At 38.8% G+C, this 23,219-nt stretch overlaps 1 protein-coding gene across 1 annotated transcript; it reads left to right on the top strand.

Annotated features, from left to right (window-relative positions):
* Positions 1-118: 118 nt before the first annotated feature.
* Cdnf (cerebral dopamine neurotrophic factor) lies at positions 119-22,935 on the top strand. Its single transcript, XM_003468653.5, has 4 exons — positions 119-367; positions 15,383-15,510; positions 16,550-16,691; positions 20,312-22,935. The coding sequence occupies exons 1-4, from the start codon at positions 253-255 to the stop codon at positions 20,488-20,490; spliced, it is 564 nt and encodes a 187-aa protein (XP_003468701.1). The 5' UTR covers positions 119-252; the 3' UTR covers positions 20,491-22,935.
* The last annotated feature ends 284 nt before the right edge of the window (positions 22,936-23,219 follow it).

Raw genomic sequence — 23,219 nt, 5'->3', positions numbered from 1 at the left:
CCAGCGAATAGCTTTAGTGCGTCTTTCCTCTGGAGACTCACAAGGCGTAAGTATTACGCACAAAAAGCGGAGGGACAGAAAGAACCTCTTTAGCTCCGCCCCTTTCCCTGTAGATAGAGAACCAATAAAAGCTCTCAGTTGAGCTGCGTCACTCGTCCTAGCAACTGCGGGCAGATTCTTTCTTGCCTAGAGCTAGGCACAGAGTTTGCGTTGGTACCCTCGGGCGATCGGAGAGCAAACTGCTTTCTCGGCATGAGGTGCGCGAGCTCAGCTGCCGTGGTTGCCTTCTGCGCCGGGCTGTGGGTCTCAAACCCGGCGCTGGCGCAAGGCCAGCAGCCCGCCGGACGGCCGGGGTCTGGCTGTGAAGGTGAGCGCTGTGTGGCCTGCTTGCATGGCGGTCCGCGCGCGGCGCCCCTGGGCTTTGGCGGCTCGGGCCCTGGCTGTCAGTCGCACTTCGCCAGGTCCGGGATCGCCATGAGGCCGCTCTGCCTTTGCTCTGAAGGTTGCCGCTATGAGGACGGTGGGTCGAAGCTTGGTTAGGGTTGTACAGGCACTGCCGGACTAGACAGGCCTGGCACCACTCCGATTCTGCGCCGACTCTGGCCTGGCGGGGTGAGAATTGCTTTCCTGGACGGAAGACTGTTTTCAGCTGCCAAGTAGTTTGTGACTCCCAAAAGGAAAATCAAAGTGAGCCGGGTGTTAAGGCAGAGGATGCAACTAACAGCCATTAGGACTTCATAGGTAAAGGCTGCTTCACGAAGGAGTACGTGGACTGTGAGAGAATAAACTCTGCAGTCATTGCTGGGGATAGGGGTGACCCACACACACCTCCTCTGGTTCCAGGGTTTTTTTTTAACCTGGGTTTTGCAAAATCAGCGTATGTCACGTAGAGTTCCGTTTACAAGAGAAAAGAAGATAATTACCTCTGTCAGCCCCTACCTTTTACACTTCCTTAGCAATTACTCCATGTTTCACTGAAGCCGCTGAGCTTGGGAATCACTCCACGAAACAGGAAATTATAGGCTGACAATATATGTTAATGCAAGAACTGATATAGTTTATGTTATGAAATAAAGACAATAACTGGAGTCAGCTTTCTATCAGCAATAATTAAATTTTTCTCCAGAAATTGCAGAGATCTATGTGATGTTGTTTTACAAACTTGCTATAAAGTCTCGCTAAATTATGATTTTGCTTAAAGACACTTTGTCATATACATTTAAAAAAGCATTTGTGCAATATACACAGTTGATCTGAGGAATTATTGGCAACTAATTGCCTGGAAGAGAAAGAGTATCTGTATTAATTATGAAGCTGATGTTATCCTTCCTACATGTATTACTGCCCATTGTGATTATTAACTTGTTTGTCTAGCAAACTTGTGTACGTATTTCATTTGTTAAGTAAAGAGGCTATATAATCAGAGGAATGAAATTTTTGGACCGAGAACTAGATTCTAGATCTTGCTTTATTACTTACTGCTTGTGAACCTTTCATTTTACCTGCTTAATTTCTCAGTGTAAAGCTTATTATGCTGTATTGTACTTTAAAGGAGAAATGTAAAACACGTTTTATAACCCAATTTAGAACTACTAAAGTATTTTGTGAGGCTCACAAAGTATTTTGAAAAAATTTAATTGCCCACATTTTTAAATTTGGAGATTTCATGTAAAAATTCTGAGTTCTAGCTTTTCATAACAACTTAGTAAAAATATGGTCAGTGAAAACTGGCTTAGCTGTTCTTTTGTAAGAAAGACGTGTTCACCTGGTGTTGGGCCATCTACAGTCAAATGGTTTTAGTCACTTATTTGACTTGTCTGATATTTAAATTTGTGAGCTCTGCATTTAGGTAATGTAAAGCTTAATGGAAAACATAAATGTTTCTAGACCTCTCTAATGTTTCTAAAAGGATTGTATTATAGTAGTCTTTTTAAAAAAGTATTTTGGAATAATTACAGATTGACTTATGGGACTATTTTTTAATAAATACCCAAAACATAAATGAAAGGAGTATGATTGTTTGAAGTTATTATAGCAAAAGATACATGCCAGGAACCTGGAGTTCCTACTTTGTTGCTTCCTATCTCTGTGCCCACTTGTTCAAGGTATCTTTGTGGAATTCTAATCCTCTAGCCATTGCTTAAATACTACATAATAGGATTATTTCCAAAAGATGAAAAATATTTCCAAAAGATGAGAAGTATAAAACAAAAAGTGGCCTTTATTCTGAGAACACGGAGAGAGATGGCCAGCACCCCCCACCGCTGGCGTCCGGGTGATCTCTCTGGCGGACACGTGGCGTGGGGATATGTAAGTAGCCTCGGTTTGGGGTGGAACCTAAGGCGGGCATTAGGGATGCACAGGTAGCCCATTCGTCCTAGGTTTCGCACCATAGGTAAATTCCCAGGGGCGGGAAGATGGCATCACAGGTAAATTCCTAGGGGTAGAGGAGATAGGGGCATCCTGCTTCCCGTTGAGGCTTTCCTGGCTACAGTGTCATGTCTGGGCCAAAACCCTTTCATATCCCATCTTATGATTATTATTATGAAAAGGGGAAAAGATTTCTCTCTTTAACTACTTCCTGCTGGCAGAAGGCGCTGTACTGGAGCCTAGGGGAGTCAACGGGATGACGGTTGATGCCCAGGTAGAAGCTGGTGCCAGGTGTTTTGCCAGGACAACTTCACTGGTGAATGCACATATGTTAGACTGGAAAAACAAAGAGATAAGATGTTATGAGGAGACATGGCACTGTCATATTTAAGGACCCAGGTGAGGTAGAGAGAAAGGTGCCTTTGATTTAGACATGTTCCACGGTAGGGCAGAATTCTGAAAATTAAGTGTGAGGTTAGGGGAAATGATGTTATAAGTGGTGATTACTCCCCCATCTGAAAGCATAAAAGTTAAGAGGGTAGGTGTATAAAACTTGTCTCCGGTCCAGGAGTTGAACTGGAAAAAATCGGGGGAACAGGGAAGGCAGTGGCTGTACCAATATAGGGAAGGTAAGGGCTTAGGCTTTCAGGGATGTCACATTTAACCAGACAGCTGAGGTAGAAAGAACTGCGACTGTTACTGTATAGAACATTGTGAAGATTATCTTACACATGATGTGGGAGTCTTTAGGAAAGACTGTCAAGAGTCCTGCTGTAAAAATGATCATTAATAGAATGTAAGAAATTAGGAACCAAAGTGGATAACAAAACATGATTTAGCCTGTTAACTGTGGCTGTGAGGCTTTTGTGAGACGGAGATGGGTGGGCGACAGAAGATGAGATGACCACTAAGAATGATCAGATTTAGGGCTGGAAGGGCACCTCTTAGCCTGAGTGATGTGGAACCAGGATGGCAGTCTAGCAACTTTGATTTGGGCATGGATCGCTGTAACCTGGTTGTATCAGCAGTTTACCTGGTTGTGGGAAAGGCTTTTATGTATCCTGAAAAAGTATAAACAAAGTGAGAAGACAAAATGTATCTGTCAGTCTTGACCAGGGTTGTCTAACAAATTGGTGAATAAGAAAGGAAGGGGGTGGTCTTATATCACTAAGGAGAGGTCCACCAGCGACAACAGGTGGAAGCTGCCGAGGCCTCAGTGTGTCTAAGTGAGCCTGCATAAACATAAGGGAGTGAAAGCATTTTAAGATTTAGGACTGGGACCTACACAAAATAGGCCCTGTTTGTAAATGGCATAGGTTGACCATCAATACCCTGTCATAGAGATTGAGGACTTAATATAGGCGCCTAAAAACTCAGGAAGAACTCTGTATATATGGCCTCTATGTCCACAAATATAGAGAATTGTCTTACCTGAGACTTTAGTGCAACTTGGACTCTGAGACGGACACCTTAAAGGGGGCTGTTGTTGCCCTGAACCTCCTCAGTCTTCAGCAGCAATTTTTTTTCTGTTGGCAAGGAGTCTGGCAGTGTCAACATTTCCTGTGAGGGCTAGAAGTTAGAATGGATTACCCACACACGGCACCAAATGATAGGATTATTTCCAAAAGATGAAAAATATTTCCAAAAGATGAGAAGTATAATACAAAAAGCGGCCTTTATTCTGAGAACACAGAGAGAGATGGCCAGCACCCCCCACTGCTGGCGGCCGGTGATTTCTCCGGTGGACACGTGGCATGGGGGTATGTAAGTAGCCTCGGTTTGGGGTGGAACCTAAGGTGGGCATTAGGGATGCACAGGCAGCCCATTGGTCTTAGGTTTTGAGCCATAGGTAAATTCCCAGGGACAGGAAGATGGCGTCACAGGTAAATTCCTAGGGGCGGGGGAGATAGCGGCTTCCTGCTTCCGGTTGAGGCTTTCCTGGCTACAGTGTCCTGGGCCAAAACCCGTTCACTACAGTTTTCCAAAATTCTGCCCACTGCCTTTCTTAGACTATACTCTTTTATGTGCAGTCAGAATCAACCTACCGAACAGTCTGATAAATTCAAAATTTTACATCCAAACTGTCTTTCTAGAGTTCCAGACCAGACCATTCAAGACCTTCTAGACATGCATCCAGTGCATTACTAAATATCTTTCATACTGTAGCACTAAAAACCCAAGTTCCCCCCTACCATACCCTTAAGCCTACAGTGCAAGGATGGGACAACGTCAGGATGGGAACCCAGCCTGAATTCTTGAGTTTTCTCTTAGGTCCCTCACAGCCAGGCAGTCACTGTACCCATTGACTCTACCTCCTGATGAACTCTCTCCTTCCCTGCTGCCAGTGCCTTGTCACTCACCATTTTTCACTCTTTACTGTCACACTACCATCCTTCCTTCTTGCACTTTTCCTCCTCTCTATCTATTTGGAAGGATCATCATGTTCTTCCTTCATGTAACATCTTTACGTGGTTCTCTAGTTTTCTCCAGGTAGCTTCCTTTCTGTTTGACCATAACATCTAGCATTCATATGGCTCAATAATTGTTTTATTCTACAAACTGGGACTCTGAAATTCAAGACTGTGCCTCTCACCAGGTCATTTTTAGTAGCTGCTATAACCCGTTGCATGTGTAGGTACTCAATCTGTTGAACAAATAGATGTCTATGTGCTATATGAAATTTCATTTACTGTTGGAACATCAACTTTTAACTCTCATCATCTAGACGATACTTTGCAGAATGAGAGTTGAGGCCCAGAAATCATAAAGAAGCACCGAGGAAACAGGGCAAGAGTTACTAGGGTTTCTGAGTCTCCTTTGCAAAAAGACAGAAATGAGAGGTAGCTGGGAGTCTGAGTTGATGTAGAGCATTGATTGTAACAGTAGGTGTCATTGTTACATACTTAGTATATTTGCTAATTAAATTTCACAATAGAATATGTGTTGGGAGAGATCTCATTTTTCACACTCCATTAATAGTGTTTAACATTGTGGATGACACAAGCATTTCTTTTTACGTTTTCCTTATTTGTCTTTAGTATTAACATTGGTCTTTTGTTCTCAGCCTGTCTCACTGGCTGCTGCTTTTTGTCTTTTCTATTTCTTTCCTATCTTTGAAATTTCTATAAACATTAGCATTTCATGAGGAAGAGATCTAAGTCTATATCTTTTCTCCTCCCCCTCCCCTACCCCATTCTGTGATCTCATAAATATCACTGGGAGGTTTGCTGGGGCTCACACAGCTTCTGAGTTTCTTGGGATGAAGGACCCAGAGGCAATGAGAAAATAAAGAAGAGAGAAAGCTGGAGTCAGGTAGAGTCCTTATCCTTCTGATGGGGGAAAGGTACTGCTCAAAGACTGAAACATGTTTACATACTAGGAAGGATGATGTCAATTTCATCCCCTCTGCCTACCAACCTACTGTTTGAATTCTATAGACCTTAATGTTTTTCTGGGCTGTAGCAACTTCTTCATGTGGCTGACCCTGGCACTCTTTGTTTTCTGATAGGGTTATGCCCTAGGTCAATTTCCAGTTTCAAATGGCTCCCAACATAGGTTGACTTATAAATTTATGTGTCAAGCTACACCTCACTGTGACATCTAGATTTGTGGTCTAGTGCTACTTAATGACATTTCAGTCAAGAACGACCATGAGATTATGATGTAGAGATTATAATGATATTATAATGTAGCAAAATAGCCCTGTCACCCAGTGAGATCATAACATTAGGCATCACTTCCACATTTTTGGGGTTGAACACATCTGCTACGCTGCCCATCCTGTAGAAGTATCACGCATATGATTATGTACAGAATATAATACTTGATAATAAATGGCTATGTTACTGGTTTATGTACTTACTGTACTAAAATTTCAATCATGTTAGAGTTCCTGTTCTCTACTTGTTAAAAGTTAATTGTAACTTCAGAAAGGTGATTCAAAGGAAGGAGATTCCAGAGGGAGGTGTCGTCCTCACAGAAGGTGACCAGTCCATGCATATCACTGTCTTTAGAGACCGTCCAAGGGACCAGTTTGTGGAGGTAGAAGACACTGATACTGATAATCTTGACCCTATGTAGTCTTATAAAAATATGTTTAGTTGGGCCTTAGTTTTTAACAAATAAATTTTAAAAAACATTTAATGGAATAAAAACATATAAGGATATAAAGAAAAAAGATCAAAAAGCATACGTTTTCTCTAGTATGAAACAAATAAAATATATAAATAATATAGAGAGCAAAATAAAAGATGGTAGGAAAGGTAGACTCTGGACATAGGAAGCAAACCAGAGAAGGTGGAACAGGGAATAAAAAGGGTGCGATGCAATACATAAAGAATATATTTTCATGCAGCTTGTAAACTAAGTGATACCGCAAAAGTCAAATAGTTTTTGATAAAAGTTATACTGTCAACAATTACAGTAAGCTAAGGTTAATTTATTAGTGAGAAAGTGATGAACAATCCAGAACAGTGCACAAGCGTATCCTGGGCCTTACCTCCGCTCCCCTCTCACTCACCCTGAGCTGCTCCCAATCTTGAGTGTCCCATCAAAGGGAAGGGCTCTCTGCAGATGTGTTATTTAACTTTGTATTATTGTGCTTTTTCTACGGTTAGATATGTTAGGCAACTATTTACCATTGTGTTAAAGTTTTCTGCAGAAAAATCTGAATATACATCATGAACAAAACCCCTTTGGTAGTCTGCATAGGTCATTACGTTTCATAATCAGGAGCAAGAAGGGAAACTCCAGTCTGAACCATCATATTCAGGCCCAGTGTCCACAGTCAGTGGAAGAGATGGAGCTCAGAGTGGCACAGATATTAACAAACAGCAGAGTTAGTTAACATCTGTCAGATGTTGACAGGTGCTTGCCCTGTTCTAAGCCTTTTATGTTTTTCTCTTATTCATGTCTCACAACAAAACTGTGATGTGGATACCTACTGTCTGCTTTTTTTACAGTTAGAGAAATTGAGTCAAAGCAAGATCACTTGACTTGCCCAAAGTAGCAGAGAGGGCGTTAGGTCCGAGGTGGCCTGAGTCTGAATGCACACGTTCATCCCTCGGGTTATCCTGCCTCAGGAGGGGCTCTCCTCAAATGAGCAGGTGTCTGGGCTGAGCAAGACATGAAGCAAAAGTAAGCTGGAAGCCAGAAGCTCGCACTGGGAAGGCCCTGATACTGGAATGTTACAGAAACACAGTAAAAGAATGCAGTGCTTACACCCTGGTTTCTCTTTATCCTTCCCGATGCACGGTCCTGACTAAAGTCAGGTAATGTCCTCTATCTCCTATACCCAAATGCTCAGGTGCTCTTTGTTTTGGTAAATAAGGCAAGGTCTACCACTCTAATGATACACAAATGAGACATCTTAAGTAATGTGGACTGTGTTCTTTTGATCTGATTCATGTATTGGCTAATTTTTTGAAAACATTTCTATGTGTAGAAGATGAATTTCAAGAAGGAGACAGAATCCATCAGGGAAGATCAAGCTGTAGATATAGTGGTGAGAAAAGAAAATGACAAATATTTAAAGATCTAAGTAAAGATTATCTAAAAAAATCATATGTTAATGAACACATAAAAGCATTAACATATAGGAAAACCTAAATATAACACAATCATAATACATGAGAAAGAAGAATTCAAGTTAAAATTTTATTATGTAGGAGGAGGGTAGAGAAATATAAAGTCACTGAACTTTAGCCAACTGAACATGATCAAATTATAAGGATAACAAAAAAGTATAGATTATTTCTAGTGCAGTATTAAAGGCATTTTTAATGGTAGCAAATGCCAAAAAATATTAATATTTTATCTAGATGCTAGATACATATTATGTCAATTTTTTCTGTGTTTGGAATACTTTCTAGTTTATTATTAAAACTCACCACATCTTTATTACAACCATCTCCAACATGATTAGTAAAATATTTGGTGATATAATAAAATTGAATTTAAAATAATGTGAAATCACAATTCGATTAGGCAATTACGAGCCAAGGCCCTAAAAAAGAAAGCTACGTTTGAAAAATATAATAATACCACTTGCAAGAAAAGAACTACCATTTTGTCCAAAAAATTCTAACATAATGATGCTTGCTTAAAATCAGGTTCATAGAATTGTTAAAAATTGTGGCAAGATGCAGGGATTTAGCTCAGCAGTTCAGCCCCTGCCTGACAAGCATGAGGTCCTGAGTTCTATTCCCAGTACCAAAAAAAAAAAAAAAAAAAAAAACAAAAAAAAAACAAAAAAAAAAACAAAAAAACTAAGTTGCAGTGGTATGAATATATGCTTGTAACCTAGCAGCACTACTGGTAAGCAATGTCAAACAGCCTAGGTAGGTTATACTTTGTAAGTTTGTATAAATACCCTCTATGATGTTCCCACCATAAGGAAGTCTCCTAATGACAACTTTCTCAGAATCTGTTCCCATCTGTAAGTGATGCCTAACCATATATTCAGCTGCTTTCTCACTTTTTCCAGTTGCATGTTGTATCAGGGTTCTCCAGAGAAACAAATCTAATAGGAAGAATGTGTGTGTGTGTGTGTGTGTGTGTGTGTGTGTGTGTGTGTGTGTGATGGTTATACAATGGGGTCGCATCCTGATAAATCCAATATAAATTGAAAATATGCTATAAATCATATGTTCAATATACCTAGCTCATCAAATGCCACAGTTTAGCAACACAGTACATGAGCATGAGTGTCTACCCTCATGATCATGTGGCTGACTAGGAGCTGGGAAATCAGAAAAGTTACAGACCCACCAGGAAAAGGGGCAACATAAAGGACAGCCAGTTGAAACAAGAGACAGAAGAAGCATACTTAAGAATCTTGGGTGTCAGAACTATCAAGCATGGAATGTAAGATAAGATTTTTATGTTTAAAAAGGTTTTTTAAAAAGTCTGAGAGATAAGTAAGGGCAGGAGGCTACTAAAAATGTCCAGTTATTTTGGAAAAAATAAAAAATCTCACAAAATAAAAATTAGCAACAGATTAGATACCAGTGAGAAAGGAATCAGACTAGTGCTCCAAGGCCTGTTGGGCACCAGGGATCTATTTCAGAGAAGACAGCTTTTCCATGGATGGAGGGCATGGTTTTGTTCCATGGGTGACTCAAGCACATTGCATTTTGTGTACTTCATTTGTATTATTATTACATTGTATAATGAAACAATAATGCCCTAATGTAGAGGGCTGGAAGCATGAGCTTGTCTTTCTGCATCTATGTCCCATCTAGAGGTCAGGAGAGACAGCGATGCTGGAAATATGTTGTTTATGTCCAGTCTATTCTGAACTCTTTCTCTCCAGTTTTATTTGCAGTACCAATAATTTTGTTCTGGCTGCTGTGACTGTGGAAACTCCTGCTTTGCAAAAGCTTGAATGTTGGAAATGGAAGCAGGCTTCCCAGTGCTTTTTGCAGGGCTGGGTGTGATCTCAGAATATTCCCCTTGATTTTAATCCAGAAGTTGAAGATTAACTGAAGACTTGAAATTTCTCAAACATTTTTAGTCCACCATCATTTATAATCTTTTTGTTTTATTTTATCTTTTAAACTTTCATATTTTATTAGTATATATTTGTCATATATATGTATCCTATTTCTTTTTTGCATTCTCCTCTCTACCTTTTAATCGCCTTCCACATTTAAGTTTTGTTTCCATTTTTCTCCTTTTGTTGTTTCCCTTTTTCCTTCCCTCCCTTCCTCCACCTCCTTCCCTTGTTCCCCTTTCCTGTTGGAATTTGTTCTTCCTATTTCACAATAGCAATCCTCCATTACACTCCTTGTTTACCATCAAAGTAATAATCAGTAATCAAAGTACAATCAATAATAGCAATAGCTTCACTTGCAGATTAGAAAATGAAAACCATGATATTATTTTGCCAATTTAAATCATGGAAGATTTGTAGTTATATAACAAGATCTAAGATAAATCAGACAATTATAAACAGTAAATATTCACTCAATAAAGCAATTTTACCCTTAGGAAAAAAAATAGATAAATAGCAAAAGTAAAGCAAGACTGAAAGATTACCCAAGCTTTGGAAAGCTAGTGAAGAAGACAGGCGAGAAAGAATGAAGGAAAACACAAAAACTAGAACAAAAAAAATCCACTAAAACAAAACCCCTAAATGTTCATACTCATGAAAAAATATAAACAATAAAACAAATCAACAGCAAAAACCCAAAAGGAAAGAAAAGGCAGAAAACATTTTTCTGTGATTTCAAACCTCTGATTATCTTCTGGAGTCTACAGTTTTGTGGTAGTGTCCAGTTCAGGGTGTGACTCTTCCTCACCTTTGTTCTCCTGGACCTCTTCCCACTTATCATCCTGTTCCTTTTGTCAAACTTTTATTTTGTAATTTATGAATACTTTTCCTTACTCACATGAGAGGTATTACACAGTATTTTAACTTGTGAGTCTGACATTTTATTTAATATTGTATTTTCCAATTGTATCCATTTTCTACAAATATCTTTATTTTAAAGTAGTACTAGTAGCCAACTAGTATTCCATTGTGTTTAGATACCATATTTTCTTTATCTATTCATTTACTGATAAATATACAGGCTGCTTTCAGCATTTGGCTATTATGAATTGCTCTGCTATAAACATGGGTTTGCATATATGTCTGTAATATGATGTCATTTGCTCTTTTGAGAAGATACCTAGAAGGAGAATCCCTTGGCTAAATGAGATTTCTAATTTTAGTTCTTTGAGAAATATCAGTGTAGGATCAATTTTTTCCCCAAAGCCACACCAGCATTTGTTATTATTTAATTTCTTGATTACTGCCATTCTCAGTATTGTTTTAATTTGCATTTCTCTAGTGGTCAGAGACACCAAACATTTTTTTTGTGGGTGTGAGTATGTTCTTTCAAGACAGGATTTCACTATAATGTTCAGGCTGGCCTTAAACTCATTTTGTGCCCAGCTGGCCTCAAACTCATGGTAATCCTCCTGTCTCAGTCTCTCAAGTGCTGGAATTAGAGGCATGTGCCATCACACCCAGCTCTGTACATTTTTTCATATGTTTACTGGCCATTTATATTTCTTCTGAGAAGAATTATATATTCATTTCACTTGCCCATTTTTTGTTTGAATCTTTTATTTTGGAGGGCTTAATTTTTCCTAAGTTCTTTATGTATTCTCTACTTGTCCTCTGTCTAAGGAGTAACTGGAAAAAACTTTTCCCATTCTGTAGGCTGTCTCTTTACTCTTCCGATTGTCTCCTATGCTGTACAAAAGATTTTAATTTAATTTATTTTATTTATTTATTTATTTATTGTCTTTTTCCTTTTTATCGGTACCGGGGATTGAACTCACGACTGCCTGCTTACAAGGCAGGCACTTATGCCGCTGAGCTAAATCCCCAACCCCCAAAAGATTTTAATTTAATATGATTCTTTTGATTCTCGTTGATATTTCTTGTGGAATTGAAGCTCTGTTCACAAAGCCCTTACCTATATGTATGACTTCAAATGCTTTGCCTATTTTATCTTTCAGTTTCTGTTTTGGTGTTTGGATCTTTGATCCATTTTGGTTTTAGTTTTGCATAGAGTGAGAGATGTAGGTACAGTTTCAATCTTCTGCATATATATATAGCCAGTTTTACCAGCACCATTTGTTAAATAGGCTATCCTTCCACTGATGTGTGTTTTTTGGCCTCTTTGTTGAAGGTCAAATAGCTGAATATGTCTGGGGATGTTTCTTCATCCTGTGTTCTGTTCTATTGCATCATTTGCAATCTTAAGCCCTTATGTTAGCATAAAGTCATTTTACCTGGCTGCACGTTGGGTCCTCAGGCCCTAGATTCTCATAAGGAATGCACAGACCAGAGTCTTTGAATGTACAGTTCATAGTAGGGTTCACACTCCTATGAAAATCTAATGTCGCTGTTGACCTGACGGGCAGAGCTCAGACATTTGACCAATGGGGGTAGGTATAAGTACAGATGAAGTTTTGGTAGCTTGCCTGATTCCTAACAGGCCACACACCAGTACCACTCTGTGATACATTGGCTGAGGAGCCCTGAAATTAGTGAATTAGAGATCTAAAGAAACAATCAAGATGCTTTCACAATGTGCTGAGCTAGGAACTTTGACCTGATCTGTTTTATTAAATATCTGTGCTCCCTCTATATGTGGACAGTTTTGCCACCTGCACATTAACTTCTTTTTTTTTTTTTTTTTTTTTTTTTTTTTACCAGTACCAGGGATCGAACTCATGACCAAAAGCTTGCAAGGCAGGCACTTATGCCACTGAGCTAAATCCCCAGCCCCCGCACATTAACTTCTATCTCCCACTTCTCAGGACCTTATATAATGAATTGTTACTCTCCTCTGTGCATTCATTTTGTCTCCCTTTCTTTATGTCTCACTCATTTCCACCAATATTTAAATCATGTTACTAACTTATTAAAAAAGAACTTAGTAATCAAGCATAAATCACTGAGAGATGAAATGGTAAAATAGGAAAGAAGGATAAAGGTACTACAGGGATACAGAGAAAAATTCCACAGTGTGTAAGTTGGATTTCCAAAAGGACAGGAGTGAGGATATGGAAGCCCAATATGTCCCAACAGTATAAATAAGAATGATTCTACCTCTGATCACATCATAGTAAAACTATACAACACAAAGAGAAGAATGAGAAATCTTACTAAAAACCAGGTTAAAAAAAAGGCTAATTGCTGTCCATGACTTTGGATGGACACATGAATTTCTAAAAGCAATGATGAAGAGCCAAAGTCACAGAGGTAAGAAACAGAAAAGCCAAATTTGGATGCACAGACTATAGTCTCAGAGCCCAAACTCTTTGAGTTATATTGCCTTCTGAGTACTTGGGAGGACTCATTAGTTTAGGAAAACATCACAAATCAATTGAAATGAAGAAATGCCACCCACATTATTCAAGAATGCCTGAGTGTTCATAAAGTCTTAACTCACTGTAATGTGCACTGTGTTGTCAGGTAACAACTCTCTTATACTCTGGGTACCACCCAAGAGTAATCTGGTGGGCATTTTCCCCTCCAAATCAAACTGGACCAGATAAAGGGGGACTGGCTATCGTTATAAAAGGCCTGAGTGGAACCATTTAGAATAATATTTATACCACTGCAACTTTTATTTTTTTTGGTACTGGGAATAGAACTCAGGACCTCATGCTTTGTCAGGCAGGGGCTGAACCACTGAGCTAAATCCCTGCATCTTGCCACAATTTTTAACAATTCTATGAACCTGGTTTTAAGCAAGCATCATTATGTTAGAATTTTTTGGACAAAATGGTAGTTCTTTTCTTGCAAGTGGTATTATTATATTTTTCAAACGTAGCTTTCTTTTTTAGGGCCTTGGCTCATAATTGCCTAATCGAATTGTGATTTTACTTTATTTTAAATTCAGTTTTATTATATCACCAAATATTTTACTAATCATGTTGGAGATTGTTGTAATAAAGATGTGGTGAGTTTTAATAATAAACTAGAAAATATTCCAAACACAGAAAAAATTGACATAATATTTATCTAGCATCTAGATAAAATATTAATATTTTTTGGCATTTGCTACCATTAAAAATGCCTTTAATACTGCACTAGAAATAATCTATACTTTTTTGTTATCCTTATAATTTGATCATGTTCAGTTGGCTAAAATTCAGTGACTTTATATTTCTCTACCCTCCTCCTACATAATAAAATTTTAACTTGAATTCTTCTTTCTCATGTATTATGATTGTGTTATATTTAGATTTTCCTATATGTTAATGCTTTTATGTGTTCATTAACATATGATCTTTTAGATAATCTTTACTTAGATCTTTAAATATTTGTCATTTTCTTTTCTCACTATTATATCTACAGCTTGATCTTCCCTGATGGATTCTGTCTCCTTCTTGAAATTCATCTTCTACACATAGAAATGTTTTCAAAAAATTAGCCAATACATGAATCAGATCAAAAGAACATAGTCCACATTACTTAAGATGTCTCATTTGTGTATCATTAGAGTGGTAGACCTTGCCTTATTTACCAAAACAAAGAGCACCTGAGCATTTGGGTATAGGAGATAGAGGACATTACCTGACTTTAGTCAGGACCGTGCATCGGGAAGGATAAAGAGAAACCAGGGTGTAAGCACTGCATTCTTTTACTGTGTTTCTGTAACATTCCAGTATCAGGGCCTTCCCAGTGCGAGCTTCTGGCTTCCAGCTTACTTTTACTTCATGTCTTGCTCAGCCCAGACACCTGCTCATTTGAGGAGAGCCCCCTCCTGAGGCAGGATAACCCGAGGGATGAACGTGTGCATTCAGACTCAGGCCACCTCAGACCTAACGCCCGCTCTGCTACTTTGGGCAAGTCAAGTGATCTTGCTTTGACTCAATTTCTCTAACTGTAAAAAAAGCAGACAGTAGGTATCCACATCATAGCTTTGCTGTGAGACATGAATAAGAGAAAAACATAAAAGGCTTAGAACAGGGCAAGCACCTGTCAACATCTGACAGATGTTAACTAACTCTGCTGGTTGTTAATATCTGTGCCACTCTGAGCTCCATCTCTTCCACTGACTGTGGACACTGGGCCTGAATATGATGGTTCAGACTGGAGTTTCCCTTCTTGCTCCTGATTATGAAACGTAATGACCTATGCAGACTACCAAAGGGGTTTTGTTCATGATGTATATTCAGATTTTTTCTCTTTGCTTAAAACTAAGCCATCCCAAGATCACACCCTATAGGGAGCTATCTTTCCTTTTAGGGTTAGCAAAAGTTTGTAGCAAAGTTGTCATTTTAGGTGAAAATGGTTCCAAAAATTGATTAAATAACTGATATAATATTCTCATATTAGTGTCTATTGTATCTGAAGCCTTAGTAACAGCCCCCAAATATTGTAGAATTTGAATTCATGATCACAATGCTTTGAACCTATTCTTTCACTTGGCGAACCAGTCATGAACATGGGTATAAAAGTGCTTAAAATGCCCATACAGATCCATTTCTTTGTTCCTTATAGTGTGCACAGAATTCTTGAACAGATTCTACAACTCCTTGATAGCCAGAGGAGTTAACTTTTCCCTGGACACCATAGAAAAAGAATTGATCAACTTTTGCTTAGATGCCAAAGGAAAAGAAAGCCGTCTGGTATGGTAAATCTTCACTTTTCATTTTTATTGTGTGCTTAAAGAAAACCACAAATAGTTCCATTTCTCATCTTAGACGTCCTCCTACTCACATGTTTGCTCAGGGACATCATTGTGAACAGCACGCAGAAATCGAGCTTATCAGGGAAACACTGTCCTGTGTGTTTATACTGAATGTATCATGTCACTTTGGTTTCTGTGTAAATGATAGGCAAATAATTTTACATTTTCTTAGATAAAAATGGAATAGTAAAACTGAATTCCTAATGAGAATGTATTGTCCTGAATTAGTGGTTTAGACTTTCCATTTGTTAAGTATATCAAAACATGCACATTATTATTTACACATAATTATATTTCCTTGTATTTAGGTGGTGCTGCCTGTGTTTACACATATGGCTTGTTTCAGCATGTTATTTTACATTACCAAGGACAATTCCTGTTTTGTTTTGCTTTGTTTTTTGATGCATGGAACTGAACCCAGGGCCTTGAGTGTGAGCTTCACCTTCACACCCAGGCCAATTCCTTTTTGCCTAAAATGCTGCATTGAATTTGTCAGCTAATCTGCATTGTCGATCACTTTTTATTGACACATTGTAAAATTTTTGTCACGTATTTATGACATCAAATTTTATCTTTTTACATGTAAAAGTGTTAGGTCAGTAGCTTGAAAGGCAGCATTTCATGACTGAGAAAGTCCTGGACTCTGGAGTTGAAAGGCCAGATTTTTAACTCTGTTTTGTGTTGCCAACCAGGCAACCTTAGGCTGACTGGGTGCAGCATGGGAAGGATGATAGTATTGCTATCAGTGAGAATTCAGTGAGGGACTGTCTTCCAAGTGGTAAGAGTAATCCATGCACAGAGAAAAAGCTTAGCAGGTACAGCTCTTCTCACCAGCCTTGCAGCATCAAGCATGCTGTAGGGTGCTTCTAACTAGGATCAAAACTGGGTTAACTTCTTTCTTCTTTCTCTGTACCTGTAATACTTGTTTGATTTTCTTTTATAGTCTTAAGCATTAAATTGTCTGCATTCTCCTTCAGTGCTATTATCTAGGAGCCACAAAAGATGCAGCCACCAAGATTCTAAGTGAAGTCATCCGCCCCATGAGTGTGCATGTGCCTATCATGAAGATTTGTGAGAAGCTGAAGAAGATGGACAGCCAGATCTGTGAGCTGAAATATGGTACAAAGGAGCCAAGTATTTTTTCCAGTGTGTTCCATGTGATGCCAAACTTTAAAGCAGGTCACTATGTTGTCTGAAGGGTCAAGATTAAAAGAAAGGGAATTCTGCTGGGTGTGGTGATGTTCACCTATAATCCCAGCACTTGGGAGGCTGACTGAGGAGGACCTCTCTTATTTCCTAGTCAACCTGGGCTACGTAGTGAGTTCAAGACCAGCCTGGACTGCATAGTAAGACCTTGTTTCAAAAATTAAATAAATAAATAAATAAATGGAAAGGAATTCTTCACTCACCGCTTGGTTGCTGGCTGATAAATGCTGCCTCTTGCCACCTGAGCAGTTTTCTTGAGTGAAGAGAAATAAACAGTTCCCAATCAGCCTCAGGTTAAAACTGCCAACCCCAACAGTGACGTTTAAACTCCTAATTTACCAAGGTAGGGTCAGCCTGGCATCTGAAGAAAAGTTTCAGAAGTGAATACAAATATTCCTGGTGATTTAGTGCATGGTAATCTATTAAGACAAAAGTTTCATCTTTTCAAAGATGTTAGTAGGACTTTCAAATGTGACTATAGTTTTCTTCCTGGACATGTTTACTAATCTGCCAGTTTTAAATTTTAGGATATAGGTTATTTATATCAAATCAAGTTCTGCCTGATGAAACAGTTTATCAGAGGTGCGTAAAATAAACTACAAGGAAAGAAAGCAGATATCCTATTTAAAACATTATCCTTCGCCTTATAAATTTCACATAGTTAGATTCTTACACTGAATATTTGTATCTTGGCCAGCCTTTTGGGTAGATTGAGTTGGAATGATAAAAGGCTGGGGAATTTTTTTCTTTAGTTCACCTGAAACTCCAGCAGTAGAGACGCATTTCTTTTGCTAAAATCATTGTTTCATGTTACAGACCTAGTCTAATATTGTAAACTACCAAAATGATTAGCATCCAACCCATATTATTTTAGTGTTAATTTCCCAGCACAGCCTATTGCTCCATAGCAATATAGATAACTTTAAATAGCAATGTAAGGAACTAAAGATAACCTGTTTCTTAATTTGTGAAGCACTGACCCTAAACTCCAGGGCAGTCATTATAGGCAGGCATCCCTTTTTATTGGCTTTAAGGTAATTAAGTAGAGGCAGCAATCATCAACACCACATATGCAATATACATAAAAGGGACAGTCTCGTGCTGGTTCTTCGAGTCAACAAATTTATTTTTAAAACCTGGTTTATGCAAGACATATTAAAAAGTCCTTAAATCATGGAAAAAGTAATCAGGTAGTACTGAGAAGAAATGAATCTACTTACTGTTAGATTTTTGGTTATATTGGCTATGAGAGACTCTTGGGGAGTCATGAAATAATTTTAACATTTGTATTGACTTTTTCTTTGTAGTTTTGGGATGTCACAGAGGTGTTCCCCCTTTTAAAAAATTAATGTCAAATACCAAATTCTCTAGAAAAACTCAAATAAACTACTGACATAAGAAAGTATTTTTTCTCCATCTGCCGTTTCACCTGTACTGTTCAATAATTCTAAATTTTTCTTGAAAGAATAAGATTGAACTGAGGCCTTAGGGTTGTCACTAGGCATGGCACATACATCTGTAATCCCAGCTACTTGGGAGACTGAAGCAGAGTTATCACAAGTTTGAGGTCTGTCTGGGCAACATAGTGAGACTGTCTCAAAATAGAAAATAAAAAGGTCTGGGGATGTAGTTTAGTGGTAGAGTAACTCTAGGTTGAACCCTAGTACCCAAGAAGGGAGAGTGGTGATTCTCTGGAATACAGAGTATAGCTGATACTCTAAATTAAAAAAAAAAAAGGTTGGGTGTCATAGTAAACTCCTGTAATTCCAGGAGTTGTGAGGCTGAGGCAGGAGGATGACTGTAAGTTTGGTGCCAGCCTGTGCTACATAGCAGGACTACGTCTCTAAAAAGGAAGCCTTTAAAATCTAATTTTCAAATTTGAAAATTTCCAATTTTCCAAAACACACTGGAAAAATTTGACAAATCATCTGACATGTACTAGGATTATAATCCTTTTAAATATTATGTCTGCTCTGCAGAATCGAAAAGGAAAATTTTTGAAGAGAAGTCATGCTGAAAAAACCCTGGGCTGGCAGTAATTATTTCATAAGTCAACTTGAATGCTTCATCCATGTTTGATGTAAACACTTAGCAGTAGAGAGAGCCAAGAGAAAAATCATCCCTTTTTAGTAGTGACATTATAATCACAAGTGGATGAGCTTATTCTTTTTCTTTTTCTTTTGAATGGGGAGATAGAGAAGTAAGTGAGCTCTTCGTATGCTCAGCACATCATCCAAGAGCTGAGAAGTAGGAGTCGTGGTCAAGGAGTTAGACACTGATGATGAGTATATTGGCAAGGGTTTTAGGAACCAGGTTGATGGCACCAAAGCAGTAGTATACCACAAAGGGTTGCAGATACTCACTGGGATGATTTAGGAATCCCCACAAGGCAGAGCAGGCAGTGAGTTTAAGCAGAGAACCTAAACAAGGATTGGTGAAATGCTCTTGATTTTATTTACAGTTTTGATTTCTTCACATTTTTACTGAAAACTCCTTAGCAGTGGTGGTACATCTATGGAATGCATGTTGTTTTTCTTTTAACACAAAATAATTGTTTTTTTTCTAAACTAAAACTTCAGTATTCAGGTTTAACTGCAGTGTTGGTACTTTGCGATAAATAAGTGATATTTGGCTTGCAGTTTAGGCGCTTGTCTCTAAAAGATTCACCATCACTGTTTCTATAGTGTTCAACAGTGTTATTAAAGACCTAGCCAGCGTACAAAGTACACTGTGACATTCTGGTTAATTACGATCTATGGCTTTCAGCTGGCCACTGCCTTTTGGGAATCTCTGTCTTTTTATCTTAGCACAGCAATGGAGATGGAATACTGTTGGTTTTAGGAACGCTGATCTGGAGAACCCAGTAGAGCTGTATAGGTCCATGTTCTGAAGTGGATATAATCCATTGGCAAGAAAGACAGGTTGAACACAAACTAGGCTGATAGCTTTGTATAGTTGGCCCTCAGAATTGGCAGGGGATTGACTGCTTTCCCCACCTTCTGTGGATACCAAACTTCAGATGCTAAGTCCTTTGTAGAAACAGTATAGAGTTTGTGTGAAACCTGGGCACATTCTTCTATATTCACTAAGTCATAGATTATGCTAGATTACTAACTATACTTCACTCAATGTAAACATTATGTAAGTAGTTATTATATTGTATTACTAAAAGAACAATGATAGGAAAAAATCTATACATATTCAGTGCAGATGCAATTTTGTTTGCCTCATGAATAGTTTCGGTCTGCGGTTGGTTGCATCTGTAGGACCCACCAAAAGGGAGGGTTGAATGTACTATACATTTTCCTTGGCTGTGTCTTAGTTTCCATGGAAATTGGAACTGTTGCCAAGTTGGACCATAGGGAAGTTAGTAGCATGTGCCTTTTGAAGTGCTTCTGTTTCTTTTTTGTTTTCTATTGCAGTGCTGGGGACTTTTCTATTGCAGTCTTGTGCATGCTAAGGCAATCACTTTACCTGTGAGCTACATCCTAGGTTTTGGTTTTTAATTGTGCCTTTTTCTTTCTGGTGTTTAGAGAAGCAGCTGGACTTGGCTTCCGTGGACCTTTGGAAGATGAGAGTAGCAGAGCTGAAGCAGATACTGCAAAGCTGGGGGGAAGAGTGCAGGGCGTGTGCGGAGAAAACGGACTACGTGAATCTGATCAGGGAACTGACCCCCAAGTATGCACCGAGGCACCCCAGGACAGATCTGTGACTTGGCTGCTGGGCCACTGTGGATTTTAACTAGAGAAAGTATGATGCTGTAGGCATGTTGGGTGAGCATGAACCAGGAAGTGCACTGTTCTGGGTCTCAGATTCTCATCTCAATACTGTACCTCAGAATTTTGTTAGGTTTACGAGTAAAATGACAAATATTAGGTTTAGAGTGCTAAAACCTAAAGTGCCTTTCTCCTAATTTTCTTATACGGACTATGTAAGTGCTGCCTAACTCCTAAAATGGAGGAAAGTGAGTTGCTAAAAGTTGACAGAATAAGCCAGTTCTAAGAGTTAAGACCACGTACATAAGCTCCTTGTTTGCACAGTTTTAAAATTATATTAGGCAAGGACAAAAGAAACAATAGTAGTAGCTTATTTAAATAATTACTTAACGTAATAAAACAGTTGATTTTTTAAAACTAAATTTTTGCCAGGCGTGGTGGTGTATACTTGTAATCCTAGCATTTGGGAGGCTGAGGCAGGAGGATCACAAATTGAAACAATTTAGTGACTTAGTTGTTGGGAGCCATTGAAGCTGGAAATTGACCACATGTGCAAGGCTGAAGCATGACCATCCCAAGAACAGAGTGCCTGGGGCAAGCCACTCCAAGTAGCTGCTTCAGCCCAGAGAACACCCAGCCCTAAGACAATCTGAAGAGTAGGTTTGCTAGGACAACAGGGTGTCCTGTGACACTAAGTTGCTGAAAGGTATGATAAACACCCTTGCAATGAGAGGCCAGTTCCTTTCCTCCATCAGGAGAGTAAGGCTCCACCTGACCCCAGCTGTATCTCTTCTTTATTTTTTCGGCCTCTCATGGTCCTTCCTTCAAGAATCTCAAGAGCCTCATGGGTTGCAGCACTTATCAAGGCCCTGTCTCAAAAAATAATAAGGGCTAGGGATGTGGCTCAGCGCAAAGGCCCTGTGTGAATCTCTAGTACTCAAAATAAATGAAATGAAGTGAAATAGGCTAAGGAAGCCATGGTGAAGGGTTCTCTTTGGGTGGCAGGGATGCCCCAGAGCAGTGTTCCCTTGGAACTTTCTGGAGTGGTAGGAATGCCTTACATCTGAGTGGGATGGTGACAAATGCAATTATCATACTCACCCAGGAGTACAATAAAGAGCTGAAATGTAAATCATATGTAAAGTTGTTGGAAAATGGAGTCAGAATGCCTCGTTTGTTTAAAGGATCGTATGCACTGCCAAAAGTCCATGTCAGGAGTGGAGAAAACTGTTCAGACTATAAGCATACACTGAAAGTGCTGTATAATGTTCACTTTTAGCAGGGAGTTGTGGCACACGCTTGTGGTCCCAGCCCTGGGGAGGCTGAGACAGAAGGATTGTGAGTTTGAGGCCAGCATGGTTAATTTAGAGAAAACCTGTCTCAAAGAAAGTAGAAGAAGAGAAATGGGAAGAAAAGAAAAGAAAAAAGAAAAGAGAAGAAAATGTAGTTTATGTTTCATTGCTAGAGAGGTGAATGAATTTTCAACTGGGAAGTTAGGATGTAACCAAACTTGTCAGAAAATTAGTGGTCCGAAGGAGATAATGTATTGTGCAGAATGGAACTAAAAACATGAATAAAAAGTTTTGCTGTAAGAGCAGTGGCCAAAGTGGTTGTTGTTCATGAATTCTGTTCCCTTGGTCACCATGGGTAAAGCACCCACTTTATTTTGAATTGTATCTTTAAAAAGCCCAAAATTAGTTTTTTTTCTTAAACTTTATGTAACCTATTTTTATTTTTACATTTTAAATGTAATTTAAAATATATTTTCACATTTTAAATGTAATTTAAAATATATTTTTACATTTCAAATGTCACTTGAAAATAATAGGCCTGATCTCAAAATTGGGTCATATTTCTGTGTCATTTTTTGGTTTATATGTAACTAGGTAATGGGAATACTGCCCGAGGTCATTCAAATCAGTGAGGTATATTCTGGTTCTTCAAAGAGAATTTACATCAGTGCTTCTCAAACTTCTTAATTTGTACATATACATCAAAGGGGAAGGTGGGGGCTGCAAACAATGTAGGTCTGACTAGGTGGGTGTGGGGGATCTGGGCGTCACCATTCCTAACAAGGCCCCGGGAGATGCCTGTGCTGCTGTTCCAAGAGTTGCACTGTAAGCAGTAAGGCCGTGGGTCCTGTGATAGAATTTGGCCTTTGTCAGTCTGTCTGTTACGTTTTGTATAGAGGTGAATATAGCAACAAAAATGCACAAGAGCTTATTCTTCCATGCAGGCAGGCAGCTCACAGAGGTAGGTTGTCCCCCATGAACCTGGCAACTCCCCGAAGCCATTCAGGACTCAGTATCACCTCTCTGCCTCCCGTCCTGTAGGCAGGTTTCATTCAAGTTGGCTGCTGGAATTCCTGTAAAGTGTGTACCACCACGCCTGGATGGCCACTGTTTCACAATGCGTTTGAAATAAAACAAAAAATTTTCTTAGATGTGCTATCATTCTGAATTTAGGAACTTTTTATTATTATCATTTATTTTCATTTTCTCTTTTTGTTTCCATATGGGAGTCTTCAATTTGTAGTATCAACAAAGGATTAGAGTTAGAAAACATAATTGTATCATTATTGTTCTTCTCAAAATACTTATTTTCTAGTAACACAGAACATTTAAACTCTCCAAGACTGTTCTTCACCCAGACCAGTTCCTACTGGTGGTTGGAGGCAAATAGAGTCCCAGGTGACTTCAATGTGAAACTGAGCTTGGGGTTTTCC

The sequence above is a fragment of the Cavia porcellus genome, unplaced genomic scaffold, assembly GCF_034190915.1.
Source record: "Cavia porcellus strain 051 isolate PalLab524CR breed Dunkin Hartley unplaced genomic scaffold, mCavPor4.1 scaffold_7, whole genome shotgun sequence".
NCBI lineage: Eukaryota > Metazoa > Chordata > Mammalia > Rodentia > Caviidae > Cavia > Cavia porcellus.
This window is presented reverse-complemented; position numbering and strand designations above follow the sequence as displayed.

Bases quoted from the DNA above. Each gene is read 5' to 3' on its own strand.
- Cdnf (XM_003468653.5), top strand. From the start codon at position 253: ATGAGGTGCGCGAGCTCAGCTGCCGTGGTTGCCTTCTGCGCCGGGCTG. The intron at 368-15,382 runs GTGAGCGCTGTG...TGTTCCTTATAG, and splicing joins GCCGGGGTCTGGCTGTGAAG to TGTGCACAGAATTCTTGAAC. The intron at 16,692-20,311 runs GTACAAAGGAGC...TCTGGTGTTTAG, and splicing joins GATCTGTGAGCTGAAATATG to AGAAGCAGCTGGACTTGGCT.